General features: G+C 44.6%; 1 protein-coding gene across 2 annotated transcripts; it reads right to left on the bottom strand.

The window, feature by feature from the left end:
- Window positions 1-570: 570 nt before the first annotated feature.
- LOC142399307 (abl interactor 1-like) lies at window positions 571-25,237 on the bottom strand. Of its 2 annotated transcripts, XM_075483902.1 has the most exons (10): window positions 25,008-25,237; window positions 18,692-18,859; window positions 14,572-14,748; window positions 9,772-9,875; window positions 9,442-9,582; window positions 8,209-8,309; window positions 7,838-8,053; window positions 6,564-6,650; window positions 3,277-3,462; window positions 571-3,146 (listed from the first exon to the last, which is right to left on the bottom strand). In XM_075483902.1, the coding sequence occupies exons 1-10, from the start codon at window positions 25,122-25,124 to the stop codon at window positions 2,971-2,973; spliced, it is 1,473 nt and encodes a 490-aa protein (XP_075340017.1). In that variant the 5' UTR covers window positions 25,125-25,237; the 3' UTR covers window positions 571-2,970. The 2 variants fall into 2 exon arrangements, with proteins under 2 accessions (XP_075340017.1, XP_075340016.1); XM_075483901.1 differs by lacking the exon at window positions 6,564-6,650 and having other exon boundaries at window positions 25,008-25,204.
- Between the last annotated feature and the right edge of the window lie 241 nt (window positions 25,238-25,478).

A 25,478-nucleotide genomic window follows, 5' to 3' on the forward strand; every position in this document is an offset into this window, starting at 1 on the left:
TGGAGAGTCTGAAATGTATCTCCTTGGCTTTTTGCAGTTTCTCCGATTATTACACAGTCTGGCCTTGGGGTGAACTTGTTGGGACGTCAACTGCTGGGAAGATTGGCTACTGCCTTCAATGTTTCCCATCTGCAAATAACCTCTCTGTAGAAAGATGGACTCCACATAGTTTGGAAATGGCCTTATAACTCTTCCCAGATTGATGGGCAGCAACAATTGCTTCTCTAAGATCATTGCTGATGTCTTTCCTCCTTGGCATCGTTTTAACACGAGCAAACTGACAAAACTTCTGCTTTTACAGAGATGCTCACACTGATGATGATGCTCACCCTCTTAATTCCTATAGAGGATGTAAGGGTGTTATTTAAGATTGTATTTATAAATCTTTCAAAAAAAAAAAATCTCCATTTATTTAAATGTTTAGAATTTAGAGGGTTTACTTACTTTTTCCACAAGACTGTAAATTCACATGATGCCAAAGAGAGCACATTTTAAAAGTTATTTATACACAAAATCCAAATGAATGATACTTATTTGTATTTTGGTGAGGACACATAACACACGCATATATTATCTGTTTCAATGGGCAGTTTATTACAAAAAGACTGTACACAAATTTCAATGAACACATCGTATGTACAAACTGAGAGGAGGACAAACATCAGATTCTGTTCCCGTGAACATTTGCGTTGCGGATGTTTTTTTTCTTTTCGTCTCTTTATTTCACATTTGATCATAAGAAAAACACATTGAAGAGAGGCGCCTCGCCCTGTGATGCCCTGAAATGCTCGACGTTTAAGTGGTAAACATTACAAATCTCTGCACGTCAGTGGTCGTCTCGTGACTTCTCTATGAAAAAAGTATAAATAAATCCTTTACTTACAAACTTCTAGCGAACCTTCCTCAGCAGTCTCGGACATAAAAAGAAGTTTGAATGCAAAGCTAGAAATACGTTAGGTAGAAAAAGTTAGTTTCTCACGAAAAAAAGAAAAGAAAAAAAACAAAACCCCTCATGATGGAAAAAATACAATCATGAATGAGATGTGGCGGCAGATCCTGCTCTGTAATGACATTAATATTCTGAATAAATACTGTCAGCACGAACGAGTCAATGTCTTCTTTTGTTCCTCTTTTAACCTGAAAACGTCACCTCTGCGTCCCTTTTAAAGGACAAGTTTAATTCCTGTTATTCAAGATGTGCGTGCGGTTGTGTCTCTGTGATGCGTTCCAAACCAGATAAACATTAGCTTCGAAGACATCTGACACGCAGCTTTCCTCGCACCAACAATCATTTCGTGAGGGCAGGCATCTCATGTTTGCCGTACAGACTCTGTTAAGAGCCCAGATTAAAACTGGTTCCCTCACTGCAGTCAGCAGATGTAGAACAGACACGAACCTCCGGCTGCTTCCAGATGCAGAACATTACTGCCGAGTCGCCTACATTCACTACAATACAGATGCGATTGGAGAGGATTACAATCAAAATGATCCCGGTTGAAAATCAGGAAACCAAAGATACATTTCTACACAAAGCGGTTTTGTGTTTGAGGTCTTTTGGGTTTGGTGATGGTGGTCGCCGAGCACCAATGTAAAGCACCACACCAGCAACCACTGAGAGAACAGACAAGCTGGAAATATTGGTCTATGCTTCTGAGACAGCAACACGAAGCCACGATGGAAATGCAAAGTCGTGACGGCTTTGGGTTTGTTAACTATCAGTGCAGCCAGAACACATGGGGGAGAAAAACAAAAGAAGAAGAAGAAGAAGAAGAAGAAGAAGAAGAAGAAGAAGAAGAAGAAGAAGAAGAAGAAGAAGAAGAAGAAGACATACGAGTTAGTTCATGTCCCGGAGCTCTGCTACAGTAGCTGGACAGCATCACTAAATATAGTGGCCGTGGTAAAATGATACAGTTGTGACTTTACATTAAAAAAATAAATGCTCACACACGATCACTCTGCCTGGATAAAGGTAAAATGGCACCGTGACTGATGGATAAAAATCAACATTCAAGTAAAAAGAAAGCCGATGTAAAAAAGAAAAACATCCAACCTTGGCACCGCCTCCACTGACGCCGACGGAAACACCGGTGAAACACACACTGACATATGTACTGTACTGGCAGCTCGTCACATTACAGTTTATATACACATTAGAGAACAGAACGAAACTCCACCAGATAGAAGAAACGCTTTTCTTTTGTTTGTTTTTTTTTTGTAATGCACTCTGTACGCTCACCCTTTCTGACAGCATCCCCACCCACAGCGAGCGCAGCAGACACACAAACTCCGGGAAGCCTTTCTCTGTTTCCTCTCAAACATCTCCTGATTCGGACATCGACGGCGTGGAACATTCGGTCACGTCCTGACGCACTCGTCCGTCTTTTTCACATTTCTTTTTTTTTTTTTGGGGGGGGGGGTAAGGAAAGATGGATGCTTTTGAAAGGAGGGCAGAATTTATCTAATGGACTACGGAGTGTGTCCATGTAGCATTTCATCACTGCGCCGCTAAATTCCGACTGAATCTACTGCACACTGTTGGAAAGAAATGTCACTTTACCTCGCTCTATGAACACTACGTACAGATTTACTTTGACTCTGAAACTTCGGATTGAGAGTAACCTCTGGCGAGGCAGAACGTGATGGTTGCAGGTCGGAAACAGCGCCACACGCGCCAAAGATGTAAACTAGCTGAGAGCGGCCTCCTAAAGGTTCCACTGCCTAACTCTTTGTGCAACTTTTTCCTTTCAAGCACACCAAATCGATGCAAGCACAAGCCGCCCCACCCTCCCCCACCCCGGAGAAGAAAGCCATCTCTAAGTTCCACCGTGGCACGTTAGTCCAAACGGGAGCTGTATGCGCTGCTATCACTGCACCCCAGACAACTGTACATCTTTACCTCTGGTCAAAAGTGAGCGCCGTAATGTTTGAGGGTTTCCTTTTTCTCTGGTTTCTTTTCTTTTTTTTTCTCTTTTAGTCAGCATAGTGCATGATTGACTCGACGTAGTTTCCGGGGAAGAGCCCGGTGACGCCGTTGCAGACGCCTTCATACCAGCCGTCATCGTTCTTCTTGATGATGTAGATGATGGCCCCCTCCATGAAGGACAGCTCGTCCTCCTTATCCTTCATGTAGTCGTAGATGGCCACAACTGTCGCAAACAAATCAGAGGAAAACGAGCATTCAATAGGTATATATTCTGTATATATAGATCTATATAAAGCTGTTTTTTTAGAGGCACCCTCCCACTTCGTTAAGTCCCAGTTTTCCGTGGCACTGACCTTTCTCTAAATATATCTTGGGGGCCCAGTGGGGGTCTCCATCAGCGTAGGGATCGCTGTAGTGAACCACAGCAGCATCCTCTTCCTCGTAGTCCACAGGTGGAGGAGGTGGAGGGGGAGCGGGCTCCTCAAACACACCCATGTCCTCTGGGGGAGGTGGAGGTGGTGGGGTGGGGCTGTCGGTTACTGGAGGAGAATTGGTTGCTTTGTGGTTATTACTGTCACGTTTCTGGTTTGACTGGTTCAGAACCAACACAACAGAGATTAAAGAGTACAAGCATAGTGTTGGATTTATCTAAAGATAGACATCCTATCGCATCAGCACCTGTTGGACACCAGCATTTCTGAGAGTGTTGAATTGACTTATTTACAGCCCTGAAACTGAGTTGTTAAAAAAAAATAGCAAACAGTTTACTATACTGTGTTAAAATAAATGTGAGAGGACAATGGGCCTCACGCAAGAACATTTTTGTATTTTTATTCTAAATTTCTCATATTTTTTTCATACGAACGCGCCAGATTTAACAAACGCTCTAAACTTCGTAAAAAGTGTGTAAACGACCTGCGTAAATGATGAATGCCACCCGTGGTATTTAGGAGCACGTGCACATGGATAGTAAATTTGCATACTCCACGCCCAAAATGATACCATATAAGGCTGTGCTTCCTCTCTCCTGTGGCAGGAAGTGTTGAGTCATGAGAACGGCATCAAGGCGCAAAAAGAAGAACTTTAGGGGCTCTGAGATTGAAGTTCTGCTTTCAGAGATCCAAAAGGGAAAATCTGTCATTTTTAGCAGTGTCAGCAGTGGAATTACGGGACCTGCTAAAGCAAAGAAATGGGAAGCAATTAGGAGTGCTGTTAATTCCGTGTCACCTGCAGTTCGTAATGTCCCCGAAATAAAGAAGAAATGGTTTGATATGGAAGTGGCCAGGCGCTCGATGACTGCAACTAAAGCCGTGCAATCAGTTGTTGCCTCATCGTGAGGGCACTTTGATGGGGCGGTCCATGAGGGGGGTCTTTTGTCTGCCTGGGCTGTTTCAGGTAGTGGGAGACCCTCGTTCGTGGCAATATTGTGCAAAACGCAGCATGCCAGAATAATCTCTAAATGCACTCATGATTTCTTGTGACCTGAAGTTCTTTTGCCTACCGATGTTGAACACACTTATTGTAAGTTCGGATGAAAGCGTCAGCGTAATGACCGTAATGTAATGTAATCTGGCAGAGTCTGACTAGTGCTTTCCTTCTACGTAGCTTATTGTTAGCTGTAATGTTATATCCTCATTTGTAAATCACTTTGGTTAAAAGCATCTGATAAATGCATCAACAAAAACAGCAGTGCGCTCCACAACAGCACGGGTGCGTATATGTGTGCAGTCTATTGCTCCGACTATGATTGGCAGTCCAGCCATGGCATCAATGACCCTCTTAATTTGTTCCTGTTGGACAGGAGTGTATGGGAATTTGATGTACCATGGGTGATAAACTGATGAGAGTTTTGATGACCAAGGGGAGCGCGACTCGCAGAGGACTGGGACACACCCGATCTGTCTCCAGTCTCCCTCTGAAAGGTTCCTGTGGCCAAAAATCCAAGGCTGGTGAGAACTTGGACGTGTGGTGGAATTGGGTTTGATCGGCGTGTTTCTCTCTGGAGTTGTGGCTCTAGCAAGCTGCATATGTGCAGCAGCACAGTCCTTGGCAATCTAAATCCCGAAAAAATTGGTGAATGCCCAAATCCTCTTAAATCCCTCGTATGCACGACTTAAGGACAAATTCATCCGTACGAATGGTTGTTGCATGAGGCCCATTGATCCCAAACACGGCAACAAGCCTACAGCAGAGTGGCTGAAAAAGAAAAGAATTGAGGTGCTGCGAAAGACCAGACAAGCTGATGGAAATATGCTGCATGGGTCCTAAATGAGGTTCGTATAAGGGAAACGTCCATGAAACAAAGCTGACTTTAGAGCTGTTTAAGCATTAACAGCTGAAAAGGGTTCACCATTAAACAATAACTGCCGTTGGTTTTATTAGTCTCATCTATTACCTCCCTGTATAAAACCCAGCGTTTAGCCAGAGTTTGAGTAAATTGTTGGCAAAAGTTTCAATGGTAAAAGAGATTTCAGGAGGTGAGAGAATGTCCTGGCATCCAGTTAAGTGGTGCTTCACATGGGAGCTCCACTGCATTGTTTTGCTTTACTGAGTAAAAGAGTCTCAAACAGCTGCAGCTCATTCAGAACGCTGCAGCCCGAGTTTTAACCAGAACAAAGAGATCACATCACATCACCCCAGTTCTCAAGTCTTTACATTGGCTCCCGGTCAGATACAGAATAGATTTTAAAGTTCTGCTGCTCGTCTACAAATCACAGAACGGTTTAGGTCCAGAATACATGAATGACATGCTGGTAGAGTGTAAACCCAGCAGAGCTCTGAGATCTGCTGACTCAGGTCAGATAGTGGAGCCCAGAGTTCAAACTGGACCCGGTGAAGCAGCTTTTAGCTGTTATGCTGCACACAACTGGAACAAACTACCAGCAGAACTGAAATCAGCCCCAACTGTGGGCACTTTTAAATCCAGGTTAAAAACATTTCTCTTTCCGTGTGCTTATGGTTGAGTTTATATTTTTCTTTTTCCCCTCTTCTTTGATTGCTTTTAACTGTGTTTTAATTTTTATTCTATTTTTTTATTCTCTTTAAATTGCTTGTTTTTATGCTGCTTTATGCTGTTCTTTTAAACGCCTTGTCTTTATGTAAAGCACATTGAGTTGCCTGTGGTATGAAATGCGCTGTATAAATAAAGATGCCTTGCCTTGCCTGGCCTTACTGCCGCTCACTTTAACTAACCAGAGAACGTGTACAGAGAAAACCCTCCAGCAGCGGTGGCTCTCTGGAGAAGCAGCTGTAAACACTCCGTTTAAACAACATCGGTTTTTAATTGATTCCTACAGAAAGGTGTGACTGTCCAGAGTTTTCCTCCAGCTCACTGTGAGCATGCGTTACGTTTCAGACACAGACTCGAGTGCCACATCGCTGCATCTTTGCAGATGAGTTGGTGGTGAATCAGGACAAGCCAGTGGGTCACATTTACTCTCCTGAGTGGACTGAGAGAGCAGGACGCAGGCTTTTAGTGAGCTGTCGCCATGGCAACAGACACCGGAGGGTGCGTTTCCCCTCAGCCATGCATACAGTGTGAGAAAAGGTATTCTGAGTGTAGCCGAATGAAGGAAGCCACAGAGACTGAGGGTGTTATACTCATGATATTCTGGGTATTTGAGTGTGATGCTTTACTTACTGCTCTCCTGCATTCTGGCCACAAAGCCGGTCAGTGGGATCTGTGGGGTCAGCTGGACCATGGGAGGAGGCGGAGGAGCCACAGACACTGGAGCGGCAACACCCAGGCAAGCAGAGGCAGCAGCAGTGAGACAGGGAGCGATGGCGGGCGAGGAGCAGTGAACATTGTAGAGAAGGAGAGTCAGCATGTTGCAGAAGATACAAAGGATAACAAAAAGCTTGGGAGCGTGCAAAAGAAGTGCTGAGCAACTCATTAACGCGTTCCTTTAGGCTGGCGTAAGTGGGCATTTATCTAATCTCAGTCTGAGGATCTACCTCATCAGCATCTGTTTTAATTCCAAGCGAAGGCTGTGGCTGGCAAAAGGCTTCAGACACACCGAAGGAGCAGCGAAGCGCCACAAAGACTTTGGTACCAGTTTAGTGTTGGTCAAAAAAAAGGTTTTACAAAGCTGCTGCATCTGCATATGACCTGGTAATTTAATCATATGCTGGGATAAAATGCAAGATTTTACAGGAGATAAATGGACAGGCATACATAAACACAGCTGTCCTCATTCAAAGACATGATGTCACACACATCACACGCCAGGTCTGGCTCATAAATCCCACGTAATGGACGGGCAGTAACGCTTTATTACTCAGGCCTGCTGTCACCACTGAGCCACATCCATCCACAGCTCTGCTCTGCGAGATCAATGAGCTCCTCGTGGAATGCGACCAGCGCTTCTCTTAGCGGTGGCCTTTAGTTCAATAAAGCTGCACCGGCAACCAAGAGGCAGCCGAAGAGACTGGGACATGTCCTGTTTGACTGCCTCTTTCAGACGAGACGGACAGCCCCCTCCTTCTGCGCTTTGTGCCAAAAAAGATGGCCGTCCTTTGAGACGGGAGCCGTTAGAGCAGAATGGTCAAAATAAATTATGGTCTTCTGACAGAACGTTTGCATATGTCCTGGATTTCACCTTGTGTGTTTCTGCCCTGAAATGCCTCCTGCCAGACTGCCTCTATGTCCCGAACACGAAGCTGACTGAAGTAATAATGCTATAACTGTAAAAACAGTAGAAATAATAATGAGATGGGTTTCAATAACCTGGTAATTCTGAGTTATTATTCTGTTTTAGTTTTTTCTAGAAAGACGAAGCCGTTCATTTCTCTTCGAGGAAGGGAGGCCAGATACCAGTGAGAATGAAATCTAAGAATGTTTCCATATAATAAAGGTGAAAGGAAATTATCATAAAATCAACGCAACAGGAGTTGCTTTTGTTGCTTTTCTCTTACCTGAGTTCTGCTGGAATGCGGGGCCCCCGTTGATGTGGGGCTGCTGGGAGGAGACGGAGGGCGCGCGGCGGTAGGTGCCGGTGGCAGACACCATGGAGGCCGAGGAAGTGGTGGAGGAGTTGTGGCGGGAAATTTGGCGGGAGATGGTGCCGAACTGGGACATGGGGATGGGGCCCAAACCGGGGCCCTGGGGCACCGAGGCTGAGGATGTCGCCACTGTTGGACGAGAGGGATGAGCCATTTTACAACAACTTAAAACAAAAAAAAGGTTGTCTTTAACGCTTTGTCCGCGGCATGTTTAGCGATGGAGAAGATCAACATGCGTGAGATCGCGAGTCCAACGCGCGGAGGCGGCTACAAAACCAGCTCACCTTGCCCAATGCTGGGAGGAGAAGGGGTGGGAACTGCCAGGGGGACACCAACTCCGCTGCCGCCACTGTTCTCCCTGCCGCCACTTCCACCGCTGCTGCCGCTGCAGAGACAGCACAAACGGTCTGAGGTCAGCGTCAGAGGACGTGTGAGACACACTGAACAACGCAGCCAGATCCGACATCCTGTCATCACTCTCTTGTGTGTCACTCTCTTCCAACAATTTTGCCCATCACCGTGGCAACAGATTTGCAGTTCTGTGGCGTGCAAAAATCTGGCAGGGTTATACGACCCAAATTCCAAAAAAGTTGGGACGCTTTGTGTAAATGATGAAAAAATAAAAAATAAAAAATAAAAGGGGGGGGGCAGTGGCTTACGAATCTCACAGTCAAACATTCCACTTCCAGCAGAACATAGAGAACATATCAAATGCTAAAGGAGAGACAATTTAATACTTGATGAAAGATATTAGCTCATCTTGAATCTGATGGCAGAAACACGTCTCTAAAGGTTGGGACGGGGCCACGTTTCTCACTCTGTAGCATCTTTTAACAACAGTCTGTAAACACCTGAGAACTGAGCAGTCCCCTTCCTGCCTGATACAGGATCCTGGTTGAATAAAGGTCCTGAGTCATCTTTGCTCTAAATGTTTTCAAATGATCAAAGGTCTGGACAGCAGGCAGGCCGGTCGAGCACCTGGACTCTTCCACTACAAAGCCATGCAGTTGTCATAGATACAGAATGTGGTTTGGCGTTGCAGGCCTTCCCCTGGTGTAAACACGCTGTCTGAATGGGAGCACATGTTGCTCGAAAGCCTGCGTATACCTTTCAGCGTTGATGGTGCCTGTCCAGATGTGCAAGTTGCCAGTTCCGTAGGCACTAATGCACCCGCAAACCATCAGAGACGCAGGCTTTTGATCTGAGTGCTGACAACAAACAGGATGGTCACTCTCCTCTTTAGTCTTACTTTCAACAAGTGAGAAGTCTTCTGCTTTCTATTATGAATAAAGTAATGGATTATGAGACATATGAATCACTGCATTCTGCCTCCATTTACATTTTATAGCATCCTGACTGTTATATTTGCAGCTATTCAATGTCCCAGAAACAAGTCTACGTGCATCTGCGCGGTCCCGTCTGGCCGCGTAAGCAGCCGAGCGTTATCAGAGTCTGTCAGGATCCAAATATAGCTCCTGTGTTTATTTTTGGACAGCGGAAGAAAGGATCCGTGTTACCTGTGTGTCCGGGGTCTCTGGTTGAGTGAAGCTGTGCGTGCGGGGCTGTGCTGGCTGCCCAGTCTGGCTGGGCTCGTCATGTAGTCGTTGGGCACCACCGGCGGCTTCACGGGCTCCAGTGTCTTGTAGGGGGTGTTACGCCTGGATTCAAACAGAGCAGAGGGGATTCTTAATGTCACGATAAGAGCTAAACCAAGACAAGAATCTTATCCTTATGGGCAGATTCTTAAGAACAAACTATGTATTTGTATGTTTAACTGACCTTGAAAAGCTTGCACAACACCAACAGAGACCAAAGAGAACTGTGCACATGAGACTGCGGCTTCTTACCCAAGTGTGCCGCGACCAGCCATGGGAGGGCTGGGAGGTTTCTGCAACGGCGGGTTGGTCCTGGAAAGGGTCCCTCCTCGTCCTGCTGCGTTGTTGCCATGTTGCTAGTGAAACAAAGGCAAGTTAAAATGCTGAGCCTTACAGCATGTGCATGATAGAGGTTGAAAAGTTTCGACTAAAGACAGTTTACTTTTACGAAACGTTTCTTTCGAACACATTTTTTTTTATGGAACGAACAACGTAGCTCTGTAGCTCTGAGCCTGTTCCACGAAGAGAAGAGAAAACGCAGTCATGTCTTACCTTGGCCTTAAGCCACTGAGTGCAAGCAGGAAAAAAGAGGAGACAGAAAAGAACATGTGCTCATTGGTTATTGGGAACAACAAGCAGGCTTTAAAAAGTAACCAAAGCATTATGCACAACAAACACAGTCAGTATATAAAGTTCAAAGATCACAGGAATGAGATAAATAAAGCATTATTTGAGGGAGGCAGGATAATATAAGGAGATCGAGGACGTGCTGTCTACACATAAAAGCACCTACTTGTGAGACTACTAGTTATGTTGTTGTTCTATAAAACCTACGGAAAGTCGTCTGAACTGAGCAGAAGCCTAATGCCTGAAAAGCGTGAAAAGAAAGAAGCTACAGTACGTATCAGTTTAACGCGGTTTTAGGTTGGTTCCTTTGTGTGAGAACTATAAATTCAACCAGTCAAAGTCACATTGTAGGGAGTCCCCTTTGGATATATGAGTCAACTCTGCCTTTCCTTTGATGCCTCGGCTCAGTCACTTAGCAGCTAACTGTAGGGCGGTGGCCACAAAACGAGTACAAACCTCTCCTCTGAGTTACCATTTTGTATTTTTCCACCAAAAAAAAAAAAATCACAGTCTTTGTCTATGGTTGACGAACGTCTTTCACCTGCACATGGAATTATATAGTCCCACTAGCTCTAAGGGTGGGGATGACTTTGGGTTGAAATGCCGAGCCTAAAGTCAGAGGATTCAGTGTCACGAAGCTGGCTGTATTTCACCATGGCTCCATCACCATGGTAACATGTGCTGAATTCATATTCCGCCCCGGAGCAGTTTATGTTCAGAGGTATGGATTAAATCTTCTGTAAAAAAAAAAAAAGCTCCGTCCTTTTACTGACTCTTTCCCTGCTGATGCACACGGCAGCACAACGAGACGGAAACGGCTTTTTTATGCTGGGAGTACTGAGATGGTCAAATAACTGAGAGAAGAGCTCATCAACATCGTGTCTGTTGCCAAGAAGTCTGTCCTGCACTCCAGATGTTGGATCTAACACGGATTAGAAAATTAGTAAGCGAAGACCTAAAGTTAAGAGAACATTCAATCAAAAAATTTTCACTCTGATTTGTTCGATGACTTCCGTGTTATTATGGGATGGCGTCAGAGCAAAATGCCCCTTTTAAGTATCAAGTTAAGAGTTTAAGAAGCTTTATGTGCAGCTATCATGACATTAGTGGTAGGTAAGTATTAACTTTCTGATGATCTGGCATTTCGTGCTCGATAAGCATCAAACAACGCAAAGACAGAGGAGTTTGAAGGGAAAGCCTGAATGAACGAAGACAGACCGTAGCCACTGTTGTAGCTCCTGTTGTAGCTCCTGTTATCTCTGGTTTGACAGCTTATAATGCTGACCATATATAATGATGTGATGATCCAAATGACCACATCATGATGTGAACTTTTACATCGAACAACTTTATTTTCCTCCTTCAACAACTTGATTCATCAATCATTTTTACATCCCACTTATACTGACAGATGATCATCATGAATGCTGTCGGTGCTTAAAGCATGAGAAAATGCCTCCAGAGAAACCCACAACAAACACCCCAGTCTTGGTTTCACGCAGCAAAAAGGAAGAAATAACTTCCTTTTGTTCCACTTTGTAAAGAAAAACTTCTGAAAGAAAAATGTGAAGATGAGACGAGACACTACTGTTAAAATACACAGAGTGAAACTAACCGTACCCACTGTTCATGTATATATAAGTCTGTGTACGGTCCTGATCTATGCTTTCAATTCTTTATCCATTGTTTCCGAGCAGCCAGACTTTCTTGTAATCTTTTAAAGTGTTCTTGAGCAATAGTTCTCCAGACTTTCTGAAGGTCTTTCTTTGGACACTGGCTGCTTTTTCACTCATTTCAGTCACACGTCGCTGTACCTGACCATTTTCAAAAGAATGTTTCTTTTCTTTGGTGGCCGATGAATCAGTCCAGCATAATGAGGCACCTAATTCCAGGGATGAACCTGTGTTGTGTCTACACCTAACAAACAACTGGATAAGTGGAGGACAAAGAAGAAGAGTCAGGCCCAAAAACTATCCACAGCAGATGAACAATATCTGAAAGTGACGTCCTTAAGAAATGGGAAAAAAACTCTGGCAGAATGACACAGAACCTGAGAGACGCATCTGGACCTTCAGTTGATCCATCTACTGTTCACTGAAGCCTCATCAGAAATGGTCTCCATGGAAGGGTGGCTGTAAAGAAGCCATTCTTAAGGAAGGGAAGCAGGGAGGAAAGGCTGAGCTATGCCAAATGATACAAGAAGTGGACTGAAAATCAGTGGCAGCAGGTCTTATGGAGGGATGAATCCTCCTCAGAGCCCGGACCTCAACATTATTGAAGCAGTGTGGGATCATCTTGACAGAGAACGGAACAAAAGACAGCTGACATCCAACGAAGAGCTTTGGGATGTCCTTCAAGAAGCCTGGAGAACTATTGATGAAGAAATGACAGAAAGCTTATTCAAGAGGGTTCAGGCTGTGTTGGAGAATAAAGGTGCTCAGACCAAACATGGACTTTCAAGCTTTTTAGAACTCTACAAACAATTTTTTTTTGCCTTACATATCATTTTTCCATTTATGTTTGCCCACATTTAACTAAATCTCTGCTCATATTCCCTGTTTCCCTGACAGTCTCTACAGAAATGATGGATGGCTTCAGATTTCTTTAACAGTACAGCGAGTCCTGCTCTGGTTCGCGTTCTGGACTGTTGTCACATTAAGACTCGCCTAAACGATTAGACAGAAACCAGTGAAAATAACGAGCACTGTTTGAGCTATCTGTGACCTGTTGATGCTTTAAGTGTTGCACTGTGACAAAAACTGGGCCGTGAGGCAGAGCGAGGTCAGACATTACAGCAGTCTGTGGGCGTGGCTGAAACTATGTCACCCTGGCTGAGGGGCCAGCACGGCCATCCGTGCATGTGTGTGAATGGGTCTTCCCAAGCCCAAGTCTGACCTCCCTTGCCTCCTTGGCTGAGTTCCCTTGGATGTAAGTATGAGAAGGAGAAGGGTGACGATCACGCCTTGAGCACTCGAGGGAACCTGCCACAGCCAGGAGGAAATAGGCTGTAAAGATGGAGTGCTAATAAGCTGCAAATCATGTTTCTCCTCACAGCACGAACACACTGTGGACGTGTAAATGCTATAAGAAAAAAAAAAAATTACAACATACCCGCACACATTTATGAGAATGCAGCTCATAGCCCAGAATATTTCTGTGTAGCAGCGGCTGCAGCAGAGGATATCAATCCCTCTGAATTATTCACAGATGTATGCGAGAGAGAAAGTGTACAGGGGGGATGGAAGGTGAGATGCATTTCCGCCTGCACTCCTCCATATAAATGCACATCCGTGAACACAAACACAAACACACACACACACACAAACACACACACACAAAGCCTCTAAACGAACAATAAAGAATTATAAAAAAAAAAAAGGGGCCAGAAGCCACAATATCTGCAAAGCAAAAAAAATACCTGTAACATGAACCTTGGTTGAAAAAAATAAATAAATTAAACTTCATTAAATCAAAAATGTTCCCAATCTGTAGATTCCTTAAAAACAAAAATCTGTTGTGCACTGATTTCATCTCCAGCGTCCATGAATGATGCTCCATTTGCATAGCGAGGCCGTGCCAAATCTGTCTCGGCGTGAGCCAGCTCTCAGAGGAGGAAACACGAGGTTTTGAATTTGAATCAGCGGATGTTTGAAAATCAGCGGACACGTCTATCTCAACAGAGACGGAATCGCGCAGCGGGGGCGGGGGGTCCGAGGGATGCAGGGGCCGAATCAGGCACTTTAACGCCCATAACTGGATGTACACACTCACACACGAGCCTTGTGAAACAGAGGAAGAGCGAGGGGGAGAGGAGAGGACGGATCACAGGGAGAGAGAACAAAAAAAATTGAAGAATGAGGCGGAAAAGAGTTTAAAGATTTTTTTTCATCAGTTGATGTAATCTTGGCAAAGATGGGTCCCTTTTGCTCACACACAAACACACACACACACACACACACACGTCTCTGACAAGCAAATCTTTTTAGCCACAGTCCGCTCTCTGCTTAGCGTCTCTCTTCCTGAATCGGGGTTGGATCCATTTCTTGGTATTTCTGCACTAAATCAGACTGAAAGGCAACGCATCGATCGGCCTGCAGCGTGGGCGGACGCATGTGAGCAAATCATGACAGAAAGCAGACGTTAGGCTCGACAGCGGCAGGTGTTAACATGACTAAACATGTGTTTTCCTGCCTCGCGACATTGATCAACAGTAGATAGCACGGCCATGCATCAATGTAATGACTGGATGAGGTTTGGTTGCAGTGAAGCTACATCAGTGGAGATGTAAGAGGAAAGCATGTCTGTGCAAAATAAAGAAGCAGAGACACTGACACTAACAGACCTTCGGCCATGTTTGCTCCCCTATCTTTGTTGCTTTAAAAACTTGGAAGGTTTTACATCGGACACAGAAGCCAGCTTACTTACTTTGACACCGTGTCCCACATCATCCAGCAGAGTGTAGTCGATGGGTTTTCGAATGTAGCGCACGGGCCGCTCCATGTTTCCCGGGGCGATGATCTTGTGGGTGCGAGAGGTGTTCTTATTTGTGGTCAGGATGCCGATTTCTCGACGAGCCACCTTCTCCTTATGAATGTCCACCGTCTGGAGGAGAGAAATAGATACGATGAAGCCACAGGTATGGGACAGAAGACATTTAGGCTTTCTGACAAAAACTTGATCGAAAATGCAGAAATAGTGTGTGAAAATCTACAGTAGAGAGTAAGTACAGAGGGTACTTTAAGAGGGCAAGTAGTGGCCATCACATACACATTATTATCTGATCATCATCAGTGTGAGCACCTCTGTAAAAGAAGAAGTTTTGTCAGTTTGCTGGTCTGGAGCATTCAGGTGTGTGTTAACAGAATATCAAGGAGGAAAGACATCAGCAATGATCGTAGAGATCCAACTGTTGCTGCCCATCAATCTGGGAAGGGCTCTAAGGCCTTTTCCAAACGATCAGGACTACGAGTCCATCATTCTACAAAGAGAAAGATTATTCACAAATGGGAAACATTCAAGACTGTGCAATGCTCAGATAAACTGCAAAAATCCCCAAGAGCTACATCTCAGACTCTCTGGGCCTCAGTTAGCATGTTAAATGTTAAAGTTCTTGACTGTACAGTAAGAAAAAGACTCAATAAGTATGGCTTCTTTGGAAGAGTTGCAGGAGAAAGCCTATTCTCTCTAAAAACAACATGGCAGCACAGCTTAGGTTTGTAAAGTTACATCTGAACAAACCACAAGACTTTTGGAACAATGTCCTTTGGACAGAGCAGACCAAAGTGGAGATGTTTGGTCATAATGCACAGCGGCACGTTTGGAGAAAACCAAACACAGCATATCAGCACAAACACCTCATACCAACTGTCAAGCACGGTGGTGGAGGGCTGATGATTTGGGCTTGTTCTGCAGGTACAGGACCTGGGCACCTTGCAGTCATGGAGTCCACCATGAACTCCTCTGGATACCAAAGTATTCCAGAGTCAAATGTGAGGCCATCTGTCTGACAGCTGAAGCTTGGCTGAAACTGGGTCATCAACAGGAAAATGATCCCAAACATAGCAGCAGATCTTCAACAGAATGTCTGAAAAAGCAAAGAATCGAGGTGTCGGAGTGACCCAGTCAGAGTCCAGACCTCAGCCTGACTGAGATGCTGTGGTGGGACATTAAGAGAGCTGTGCATCAACTAATGTCCACAGACTTCAATGAACCAGAGCTACGCTCTACAGAAAAGTGGACCTAAATTCCTCCAGAACTATATGAGAGACTGAAAACATCCTCCAAAAAAATACAAGCAACTGAATCATCATAGAGTGTTTTGCTGGGAGTGATTGCTCCCAAAATGCTCCAAAAATGGGAGCGATTCTTGTACCAAAAATCCTTTCTTTAACCCCTCACATCAGGACATACCAGTGACCCACATTACTGTCATTATCACTCGCAGCAGGCACCTGCAGGGCCTGGCCCCCGGTCCATGAATGATAGATGAAACTGGGAATAGTGAGGGAGGGAAGCCCGAGTGTGGCATGTGAAAGAATGAGTGTGTGGAGCTGTAATGGGGCTTTAATGGGGCTAGATAAGTGAGTGCTGCTAATCCAGAAACATTTTCAAAAATGGATCAAATAAGACTGCAGATTTGTGTTTTTCTAGCGTTCGGTAGAGGTTCTGTAGAGGTAAGCTGGTCTGTGTTTGCAACACCCACATAGCAACAAGGCTGCCACTCAGACGTCTCATCCAGCAGCTCCACTTAAAGGTTAAAAATATGAATGTTCGATAAGCAAGTCGACCTGCCGTTGTCTTTTTCTCACACTGTCTGGGCGAGAGGTCTGTGTCTGCTGGATGTGAGATTAATATAGGACATGTTCAGGAAACTGAAGCGACACGCCCAGCTTCAGCTGGGAAGTAAGAAAAAAAGGCCCGCCTATTTCCTGCCAGTAATAGGCGAGGAGAGGTTAAGCGAAGACCGGAGAAAGTGAGAAAACAAAAAGTGAACGGAGAGGCACACACTGACAGAAGTGCACAAAAATGTGAAAGCAGAAGGTGATTCTACTGCTCCGTCCTGATCCAAAGGAAGAACTGGAACCGGTGATACGTGAGAAGAAAATCTGACGCCTGACTTCAAAGGTTCAAGATTGAAGCTTAAACCAAAGACACTGTATTCAACCACAATTTATCTCAGCAAATGGGAAAAACTGAAGTGACGTCAGCTTTATTTCAGCATTTCCTCTGAATGAGCGTTGCTGAAGGCAGCAGAGTACGTGGTGATCTGTGTGTAACACGGAGACGTAATAACTGTTACCTAATCACTGACGACACAGCTCTGTCTGCCCGGCCTGCGCTCTCTCAGCCTCATTTTCTTCTGTAATCTCTTTACTCTAACAGACATTTGGCTGTCTGCTGGACCTCTGCAGTGTGTTCTTGAGAGCAGATGCTACGGATGCAGCGTGCACTGCTGGATCCTCACAGCAGCTTGAGTCACTATCATGTCATGTGTCTACAATTCAGTACGCAGCCAGGTTGACCCGGATGTGACCAACAGGAACAGAAAGAGGTTCCAGTCATTTCCTGGACTCGGAAATGATAGGATGATTCACGAAAGCCAGAGGGAACGACCTTCGTAAGGTGCATGTGAAAGTGAATGAACCTTTCTCAAGTTTCAAACAGTTTGAGACAAAAATCTCACTTGTCTGTGTTTGACAGATCCACACTGAGGTGGTCCTCGGAGGAAACGGACAGACACGATAAACGAATGGTAGCTTTTGTTTTTATCATTTTCGCGCTCCGTGTCTAGTAGACAGTCCAGCTGGTGGTGCTGAGTCAAGCTGCATCATCACTCTAATTTCCTCAGCAGATCATCAAAATGAACTACAGATCTAGATTGGCAGCGGCCTAAAAAATTCAGTACAGGGCCAGGCTCTACTTTCCTTTTCCTAATGTCTTGAAAAGAAAGACATGTGCCTCGGCTGTCCACCGTCCCTCTCTCCTGCCGCACCGTCATTTGGTGCTTACTGCACACTCACTCTCAGCGCACAGAACAGAAAAAGCCATTCCAAGCTTTCTAAGCTCCTTCTCTGAAACGCAAAGCACAAGTTCACTTGGAGGGAATTCTGAAAACAACCTCTTTGCCGCAGCAGAGATTCTTACACGTTTACGAATGAGAAGCACACCAATACAGAAACTTAATGATGGCTTTTGTTTTCTTGCCGGTGCTCTCGTTTTGGGGATTGGATCATCATCAGATTCGCTTTGCTGGTACACTATGGCTCTGATCCACAGCTGTTAATGCCGACTACACCCGTGCTCAGGCTTCTGCTACAAGTCACAGTAGACAGAAGTCGATGCGACTCTGTGATACTGAGGAGAAGGTCCCGCCTACAGTTAAGTAAGCATAATTCCTCAACGGTATCTGTTCTGGGGTGCTGGTTGCCATGGAGAGCTCTGAGATCTAAACCAGAAATATCAAGTTGGGTGGACATAAATCACAACTGACTAACTTTAAAGGATCAATAAAGAAGCTACATTGTTTATCCATTAGACAGCACCTAAAGCCACTTCATCCTGCAGTGTGTAGGGTGGAGCGGGAGGTGAAAATGCAAACTGGGAGAGAGTGCTGGTGTCAGGGTTTTGCTTCATTCCTGACAGGCTTAATGAAGCCCAAAGGGACGGCACGGGACGGGACGTTTGCTGGCTGACAGGCAGGGTGGCCTCATGAAGCGCACAGAGAGGACTGCTGATGAAGCACGCGGGGCTGAAGACGGGCTGTGGAGGTTTGGCATGCTGCCACCGGATCTGTCAGTCTTTATCATGTATGAATGTGTTATTGTTCCCTCTGGTGTTACCCTGAAGAATATCAGATGATGGGCATTTTACTGCATTTGAATAAACTGAAACTCAAGAGAGAAAATTGTGCAAAACATTCGACAACATTTCTGTAGAGGAAACACAGGGATGTGAAACAGTTTGCGTAGCAACATTATTCCCCGACAACAGTGGCCACCCAGAACAGGTCAGGGGTGGCGACCGAGCCCTCTGCTGTGGTGAGTACCTGGGAGATGTGGTTGATGGAGGATTCCATGCGACGCAGTTGCGAGGCCTGGATGTCCAGCAGCTGCAGCACATTGTTTGCTAAGGCATTGATCTGGTAGGCAACACTGGCCAGAGACTGGGTGGTGTAGGCTTTGGTCTCCTCCAGGGCTTTCTTTTTGTCTTGAGCCTGGCAGGGAGAGGAAGAAAGAGCAGAAATCAGAAAAAAAATATTGGAAAGACGTGTGGGTGGAAAGAAATGGAGAAGCTGGCAGAGGAAACGCTATCAGCTGTGTGTGTGTGTGTGTGCGTGTGTGTGTGGGGGGGGGGGGGTGAAAAGGGAACGGTGTCTGGTTTTTTTTAACTGCAAAGCCCCTTTCAGACCCGAAGAGAAGTGTGTGTCTCTGAAAGAATGACTTTGTGGGATAAAACACAGCCTGGAACTGAACAAAAAAAAACAAAAACACTTTGAATAATTCTGATTGGCAACACGGGACAGGTGCATGGTGGGAGATGAGCCCAGAGAGCAGGAATGCAAGGACGTTTCATGAGGTCCCAAATCACCGTCCGGCTGTGCAAACCATCTGTTTCTGGATGCCTCGACACAGTAAAAGGACCGAACGGACACATTTATAGTTTGGAAACAAAACTGGGATAATGCGGCCACACACAGAGGCATTCCAGCACGAGGCTGCCAGCCTGCCTGGGAGCAGGACAATTTCATCCCGACAATTAACGCACATGTAAACAATTCTACTGATTACATTTTCTATAAAAAAAACCATCTAATTCTTTATATCACATATATAAACTGATAGGATGCATCATACGGCTTTTTAAATAGCTTTTTCCATTTGAAGGCCTTGATAAAACAAGGAATTAGTCTTAATTTATTAAAGTAAATAATTAGATTTTTTTTCTTCAGTCAAATTAATCCCTTCATGCTTTATCCCGTTTTTTGAAAGTTACTTGTGCGAAATGAATGAAGGTTTTATGCAATCGAAATATAATAAAAAATCAGCTAGGCCTCAAAAAGAGGCCAGTCTTAAAATAAGGGAAATACAACCTCACATGAACAACAACACATATTACACTGTATCCTCATTTATTTAACAACCCTTGTTCAGTCTTTTTCTAACTGGGCTGTCATGAACTTTAACATTCAACATGCTTAATGAGACCCGGAGAGTCTGAGATGTAGCTCTTGGGTTTTTTCCTGTTTCTCTGAGCACTCTTAGGAACTCCAAAACTCACAATTGAGAGGTGAAACGTCTTCAAGATTCTTCAAGAATCAAGTAGAAGAAGCCCTTCTTCAAGCTCCTAGGATTACTATGAGCTGGGTGACTGAGAATATACACAAACATATTCTCTGAGCATTGCATGGTCTGACTGATGTCTTTCCTCCTTGGCATTGTGTTAACACACACCTGAATGCTCCAGATCAGCAGCAAACTGACAAAACCTCTGCTTTTATAGAGGCGCTCACCCTGATGGTGATCAATTAATCCAAGTGTGCAGCAGCTGGCTGCTGCTCACCCTCTTCATTCCTGTGGAAGAAGTAACGGCAGACTTTTGTTCTTCTCACACAAACAATGACACAGTTTAACAGTTTAAGACCGAGTAAGGACCAGATTATTTTGTCCTGATACTTAACACCTTAGAAATTAAATTGGGAGTTTTCTCTTTTCACATATCAGCATTAGTGCACAGTACTTCCATTGCCACCTCAAAAGGATAATGACTTTGCCGGCATTCAGTCGGTTACCAGTGCCGAAAACCGGAATGATAAATCTCTGCTTTATTCGAGCAATTCTTTTCAGTTGACCGTTTTCCTGTCAAGAGGGTTAAGCCTCGCATCTCTGTGACTTTAACGACTAATTTAGCTCGATCTATAGCGCTTTTATGCTTCGATTATTGCTGTCACAGTTGAAATAAACATTTAACAGCATTACCCGTCGCATCACGCTGGCACAGAACGCCGCCAGGTTCCCCGCCGCTACTTATCCAAACATCGTCTGCCAGCAGTCTTTAAATCAGAACAAAAACTAGACTGCAACAAGAGACACGTGGATTTGCCTTGTGCTTCACCATTATCTCCATCAAACAGGTGCTGGTAATTTCAGCACACGATTAGAGTCTAACTGATGTCAGGAAAAAAAATCATGCATCACGCATCATGAATCGGCCAATCTATTCAACAAGGAACACCTGTGCTGGTGATATGAACGTTTCACGGCCTGTTGGTCTTATCGAGTTGTGCGTTCATTTTCTCCTAATTAAACTAATTTAGCACATAATTTAGCAAAGATTTCAGAGCAAATTGACGACTCGGGTCGAGTCATCCCGCAAAGCACAGACAGCCAGACTGTCAGAGAGAGGCAACACCAGCGGCTAAGCGTTACCTAAAAGACTGGGGCAGGTCCTCGTACGTTTTAATGCTGACAAAGCTTATCCTACAGGCGAACGTAGCACTACGGAACGTCACACTGATAGGGCGCTACTAGCAGGGAGTTAATAGAGAAACTCATTTAAAACAGTATGAAAGTCTAGTGCACAGAAAAGCCCAGGCAGCAACAGCCAACACTTCCCTGTACTGTTTCACAATAAGCTTTGCAAAAAGCTTTGTCAGAGGGCAGACTTCCTTAAAATTCCTTTTTTGTTACGCACCAGCTTGAATCCTGACCACCACGCAGCCGTGAGTCAGGGGGGGTGTTGTGTGAGCCGATGGAAGGATGTTGGTGAGGTCAGCACCGGGCGGGGGGGAATGTTGAGCAGAATCACTAGTCTCCACTTCCATGTGACACACTCCAAAGGGTCAAAACTAGGGCTGGGCAACCATTAAAATTTTTTATCTAATTAATCGCATGATTTCCCTGATTAATCATGATTAATCGCATTTGTACGCAAAATCCAAAATTAATTTTAAAGTAGTGCATAGCTTTTAGCATTTACTTTTATTTTAAATGTGCTGCCATATAAATGAAAGTGCCATAACATTTGTTGTGCAAACACACTTTTAACATCAGCATCTTTCTGTAGTTTTTATGTAGAAGCCTCGCTCCACTGTCTGTTTCCTTGAATGACTTGCTGCTATCTGTTGTGTGTTTTGCCTTTAAGTGATATTTTAGACTGGAACTACTACGGTGAGAAGACAATTCAACTTGGCAGTGTTTACAGATGACTTTGGTTCTGTCGACTCCGCCGTCTGGAAGAACTTTAAAATGAAAATGGCCGAGTAAAAGTTTCGTACCCTTCTCCATGTTTTGTGGATCCGCCGATTACTTTCTTTTCCGGTTCCGCAGCAGACAGTAACAGACTTTTACAAAATAAAAGCCTGTAAGCAACAGACTTTTACAAAATAAAATAAATAATAAAACCTGCGTTAATGCGCGATAAAATATTTGTTGGCGTTAAATAATTAATGCGTTAACGCGATAATAACGAGTTAACTCGCCCAGCCCTAGTCAAAACCAGTCAAATGGATGGATTTGCACACGTTGGTTTAGACATTCAAACTACGTATAGAGAAATCTAGAAAACAGGGCTCGTTTCCATGTGCACAGCAATGGCAGCGAAGGCACGTCTGTAATCCAAAACCAGCATGACTTCGCTGCTGAGTTCCTCAGACATCTTTCCAAGGGATGCTATTTTTATTTACAAAGGCCTTAACAAAGCTAAGTTCTGCTTTGTTGCCGCCAGTTCTGTGCGAGACAGTTTGACAGTGCCTCGTTATAAATATATGATCTAAGAAGGAAACTTTTTCTCTCTCTCTCTCTCTCTCTCTCTGTCATCATAGTGTGGATTAACTTATCGTGCTATGCATTTTGCATTTTTAACGTGTTGCTGTTTCATTCACAGAGTGACGCTATGAGAGCATTTTATATGCAGGATGATGGGGAGTTATTCAACATTAATACATGCAGATATTTCAGCACATGTCAACCAGAGCTCTACAGAGAAGGCTCAGCATTTTCCACATGCAGGTTCACTGTGCACAATAAGAGCAGAGGCGACGTCGACCTCGACACTTTTTATCCTCTGCGCTTGTCAAGTGTGTCTAAAAGCACACAGAGCCTTCTGCTGGAGTTTTTAATATCCCTAAAGAGATCATTATTCAGAACCCAAACGTATGCATCTTCATATTCCAGGCATGACTATCCTGACACGAATGAATAAGCTCAGCACTGTAGATGTTTCGGTTGTTCGGGGCGCTGGTGATGGGCAGTACAAAGGATGAGGATGAGCGTGGATTAAGAAATAAACCTTAACTAACGCGGTAACTAACTTACAGAGAAATGTGATATGACTGCAGCCTCCTGCAGCTACGGAGGATGAACATTCCTTCAAGATGCTCCCCCGGTGGTAACACTTTTTCTCATTAGGCAGGTTTCCGTTCATTAGTGAGGCAAAACTGGAGATACTCTACTGAAAGAAATGTGACTCAGGCACATTTTCTTTGGCTGGTTCTCTCCGGGTACTCTGGCTTCCTCACTTCGTTTGAAAAATAAAAAATATTAGGCTAACTGGTGTTTCTAAATTGACTGTAGGGGGTGTGTGTGTCTCTGTGATACACTGGTTCAGGGTGTACCCCGCCTCTCTCCCCATGGCAGCTTGGATAGGCTCCAGTCCCCATGTCACCCTGATTTGGATTAAGCGGGTGTAGAAAATGGATGGATAGATGGATATACAGACAGACAGATGGATGGATGGTCAATCGTGAATAAACTAGGCTGTAGAGTGTCTCCAGAGGGTGTCAATGCATACGTTGTGGCTGTAATTCAGCAGAAGAAGTAGGGTACACTACTAATGTGTATCAAAACAGGCAAATATCACCTAAAGCGTACATCTAAACTTTTTTGGGCAAATGTGCAGATCTCTTACCTGAAACCTAAACTGCTCCGCAGCGGGTTTAGGTTTCCAGCAGAAGTTGGCACGGTGATAATAAGTGAACCAGCTTCGGACACTAAAAAAAAAAAATGAACAGATTTGATCCAGAAGATACCTCGCTAAGCCACTAATCCTGCCTTTTAGCACAGGCATCAGGTCTTTAGTCTGCATTTTACTCTCTAACTCAAACGTTAGCCACCAGGAACAATGCATTACCTTTCAGGCGATCGATGTTAACTGAATCAATCAAGGCGAAAGGTGTGAGACCTTAAATACAATTAGCCAACAGCACAACCCTGTGAGCAAACCAATCTCAATGTCTCATCAAGGTTGGAGAGCATTGCAACACGCCTCCAAGTAAGAAGTCCACTGCGTTTCTGATGACAGCTGATATAAAAGAGGTCCAATGTCATGTTGTCATGATGGTGCTGGAACAAAGTTTCTGGTCTGGGATCTCTCAACCGACACTGCTGTTGACACCAGATCATTCAAACCTACAACAGACTGCAATTTCAGCTCCCACATTGACTGAAAAACACTTAGGGAGAGAGTAACAGTGTTAAAATGATCGTCAAAAGTAAAACTAGAGGTCCTCGTGTCCCCATCTGGCCCCTATTCCGGTGTGCTTTTCTAGTTCTCAATCGAACAGGCGAAAAGAAGCGGGCACACCTATCTATCCACCACCCGACCACAAGCAAATGATCAGCAGGCATGCCCAGAGGCACGGTTTCACATCTAGCATGGCTTCTGGTTTTCTTGCCTAATTCTGTAGTATATATAGGTCAAAACAGCAGATCAATGAGGAATGGAAATGCAAAACGTGTTGAACCCTTATTGAAAAATACAACCAATTCAGTGTCGTCAAATTAAACTGTTCCAGCAAGTTTAATGTCTCAGCGCCCTGAATCTGCCCCCCCCCCCTCCAAGTATAATAATGTTTAAAAAAATACTGTGAAGTCCAAACAGTTGGGTTAGCCTTTACATTTTGTATTTTCAAAAGAAAGGTGATTTGTACCGATTTTGCCCCATTATAACGTAATAATGTGGTATTAGAGCAGAAAGGGATAAAAATGTCCGAAATGTCTTCACCAAACATAGGGTCGACAGGTATGGGAGAAATGCAGTCGGTGACAAACCACTCAGTCATAACAACGACACACCCTCTGAAAGACCCCAGCAGCCTTCAGCACACCGAAAAAAAAAACCTTTGACTGAAGTCGAAGCGGCGAAATAACGACGTGCCGCCATGCCCGACACGACACCGAGCCGCGGCTGAATCAGCTCACCGGGAGAAAAGGCCACTCGGTTGAGGCTAGCGGTTTGAGGGCTCGCTTTCGTTGCGACCAGCATTTCCTATCCCTGTGGTTTCACTCTCTTTTACAATACCGCAGAGGCGACAGAGATAGCTGAGAAATTCGCCGAATTTAACGGCCTTATAATGCGTCTCTTACCTGAACATAATTGTTTTCACAGTATTCCGCTACCCGGGACAGGTTCTGGTAGCTCTCCACAAGCGCTCTTTTACCGGCAGGAATTTCCTCCTCTAATAGCATTTGTAGCTCTGCCATCTTACATCCCTTTGCATTTCTCTCCTGTCTGTCTTTTTTAGCGAGGCGAGGCGGAGATGCTGTGGTGTGTTGCTGAGAAAGGGGCTCCCCCGCCTGGCATTGTGGGTCCGCTGGTCTCAGATTCACAACAGCCCGTGACTAATCGTAGTTACGTTGGAGACGGCGAGCGCTGATTGGCTCAGAGGCTGAGCGAGAGGAGGAATAGACCAATGATACTTCATTGCAATGGTGGAACATAAATTGTGGTTAGAGAGTGTGTAATTATATAGTAACACATTATTACAGAGAGGATCATTTTTTTCATCACTATCATAACATGATAGATAATATTTTCGTATATGCAGGGTACTATTA

This window comes from Odontesthes bonariensis, chromosome 14, assembly GCF_027942865.1.
Source record: "Odontesthes bonariensis isolate fOdoBon6 chromosome 14, fOdoBon6.hap1, whole genome shotgun sequence".
NCBI classification, from domain to species: Eukaryota; Metazoa; Chordata; class Actinopteri; order Atheriniformes; family Atherinopsidae; genus Odontesthes; species Odontesthes bonariensis.

Coding starts and splice junctions, on each gene's coding strand:
- LOC142399307 (XM_075483902.1), bottom strand. CDS start 25,124: ATGGCAGAGCTACAAATGCTATTAGAGGAGGAAATTCCTGCCGGTAAA. Junction 14,749..18,691: donor CCATCAACCACATCTCCCAG/GTACTCACCACA, acceptor TCTCTCCTCCAG/ACGGTGGACATTCATAAGGA. Junction 9,583..9,771: donor GCTGGTCGCGGCACACTTGG/GTAAGAAGCCGC, acceptor GTTTGAATCCAG/GCGTAACACCCCCTACAAGA.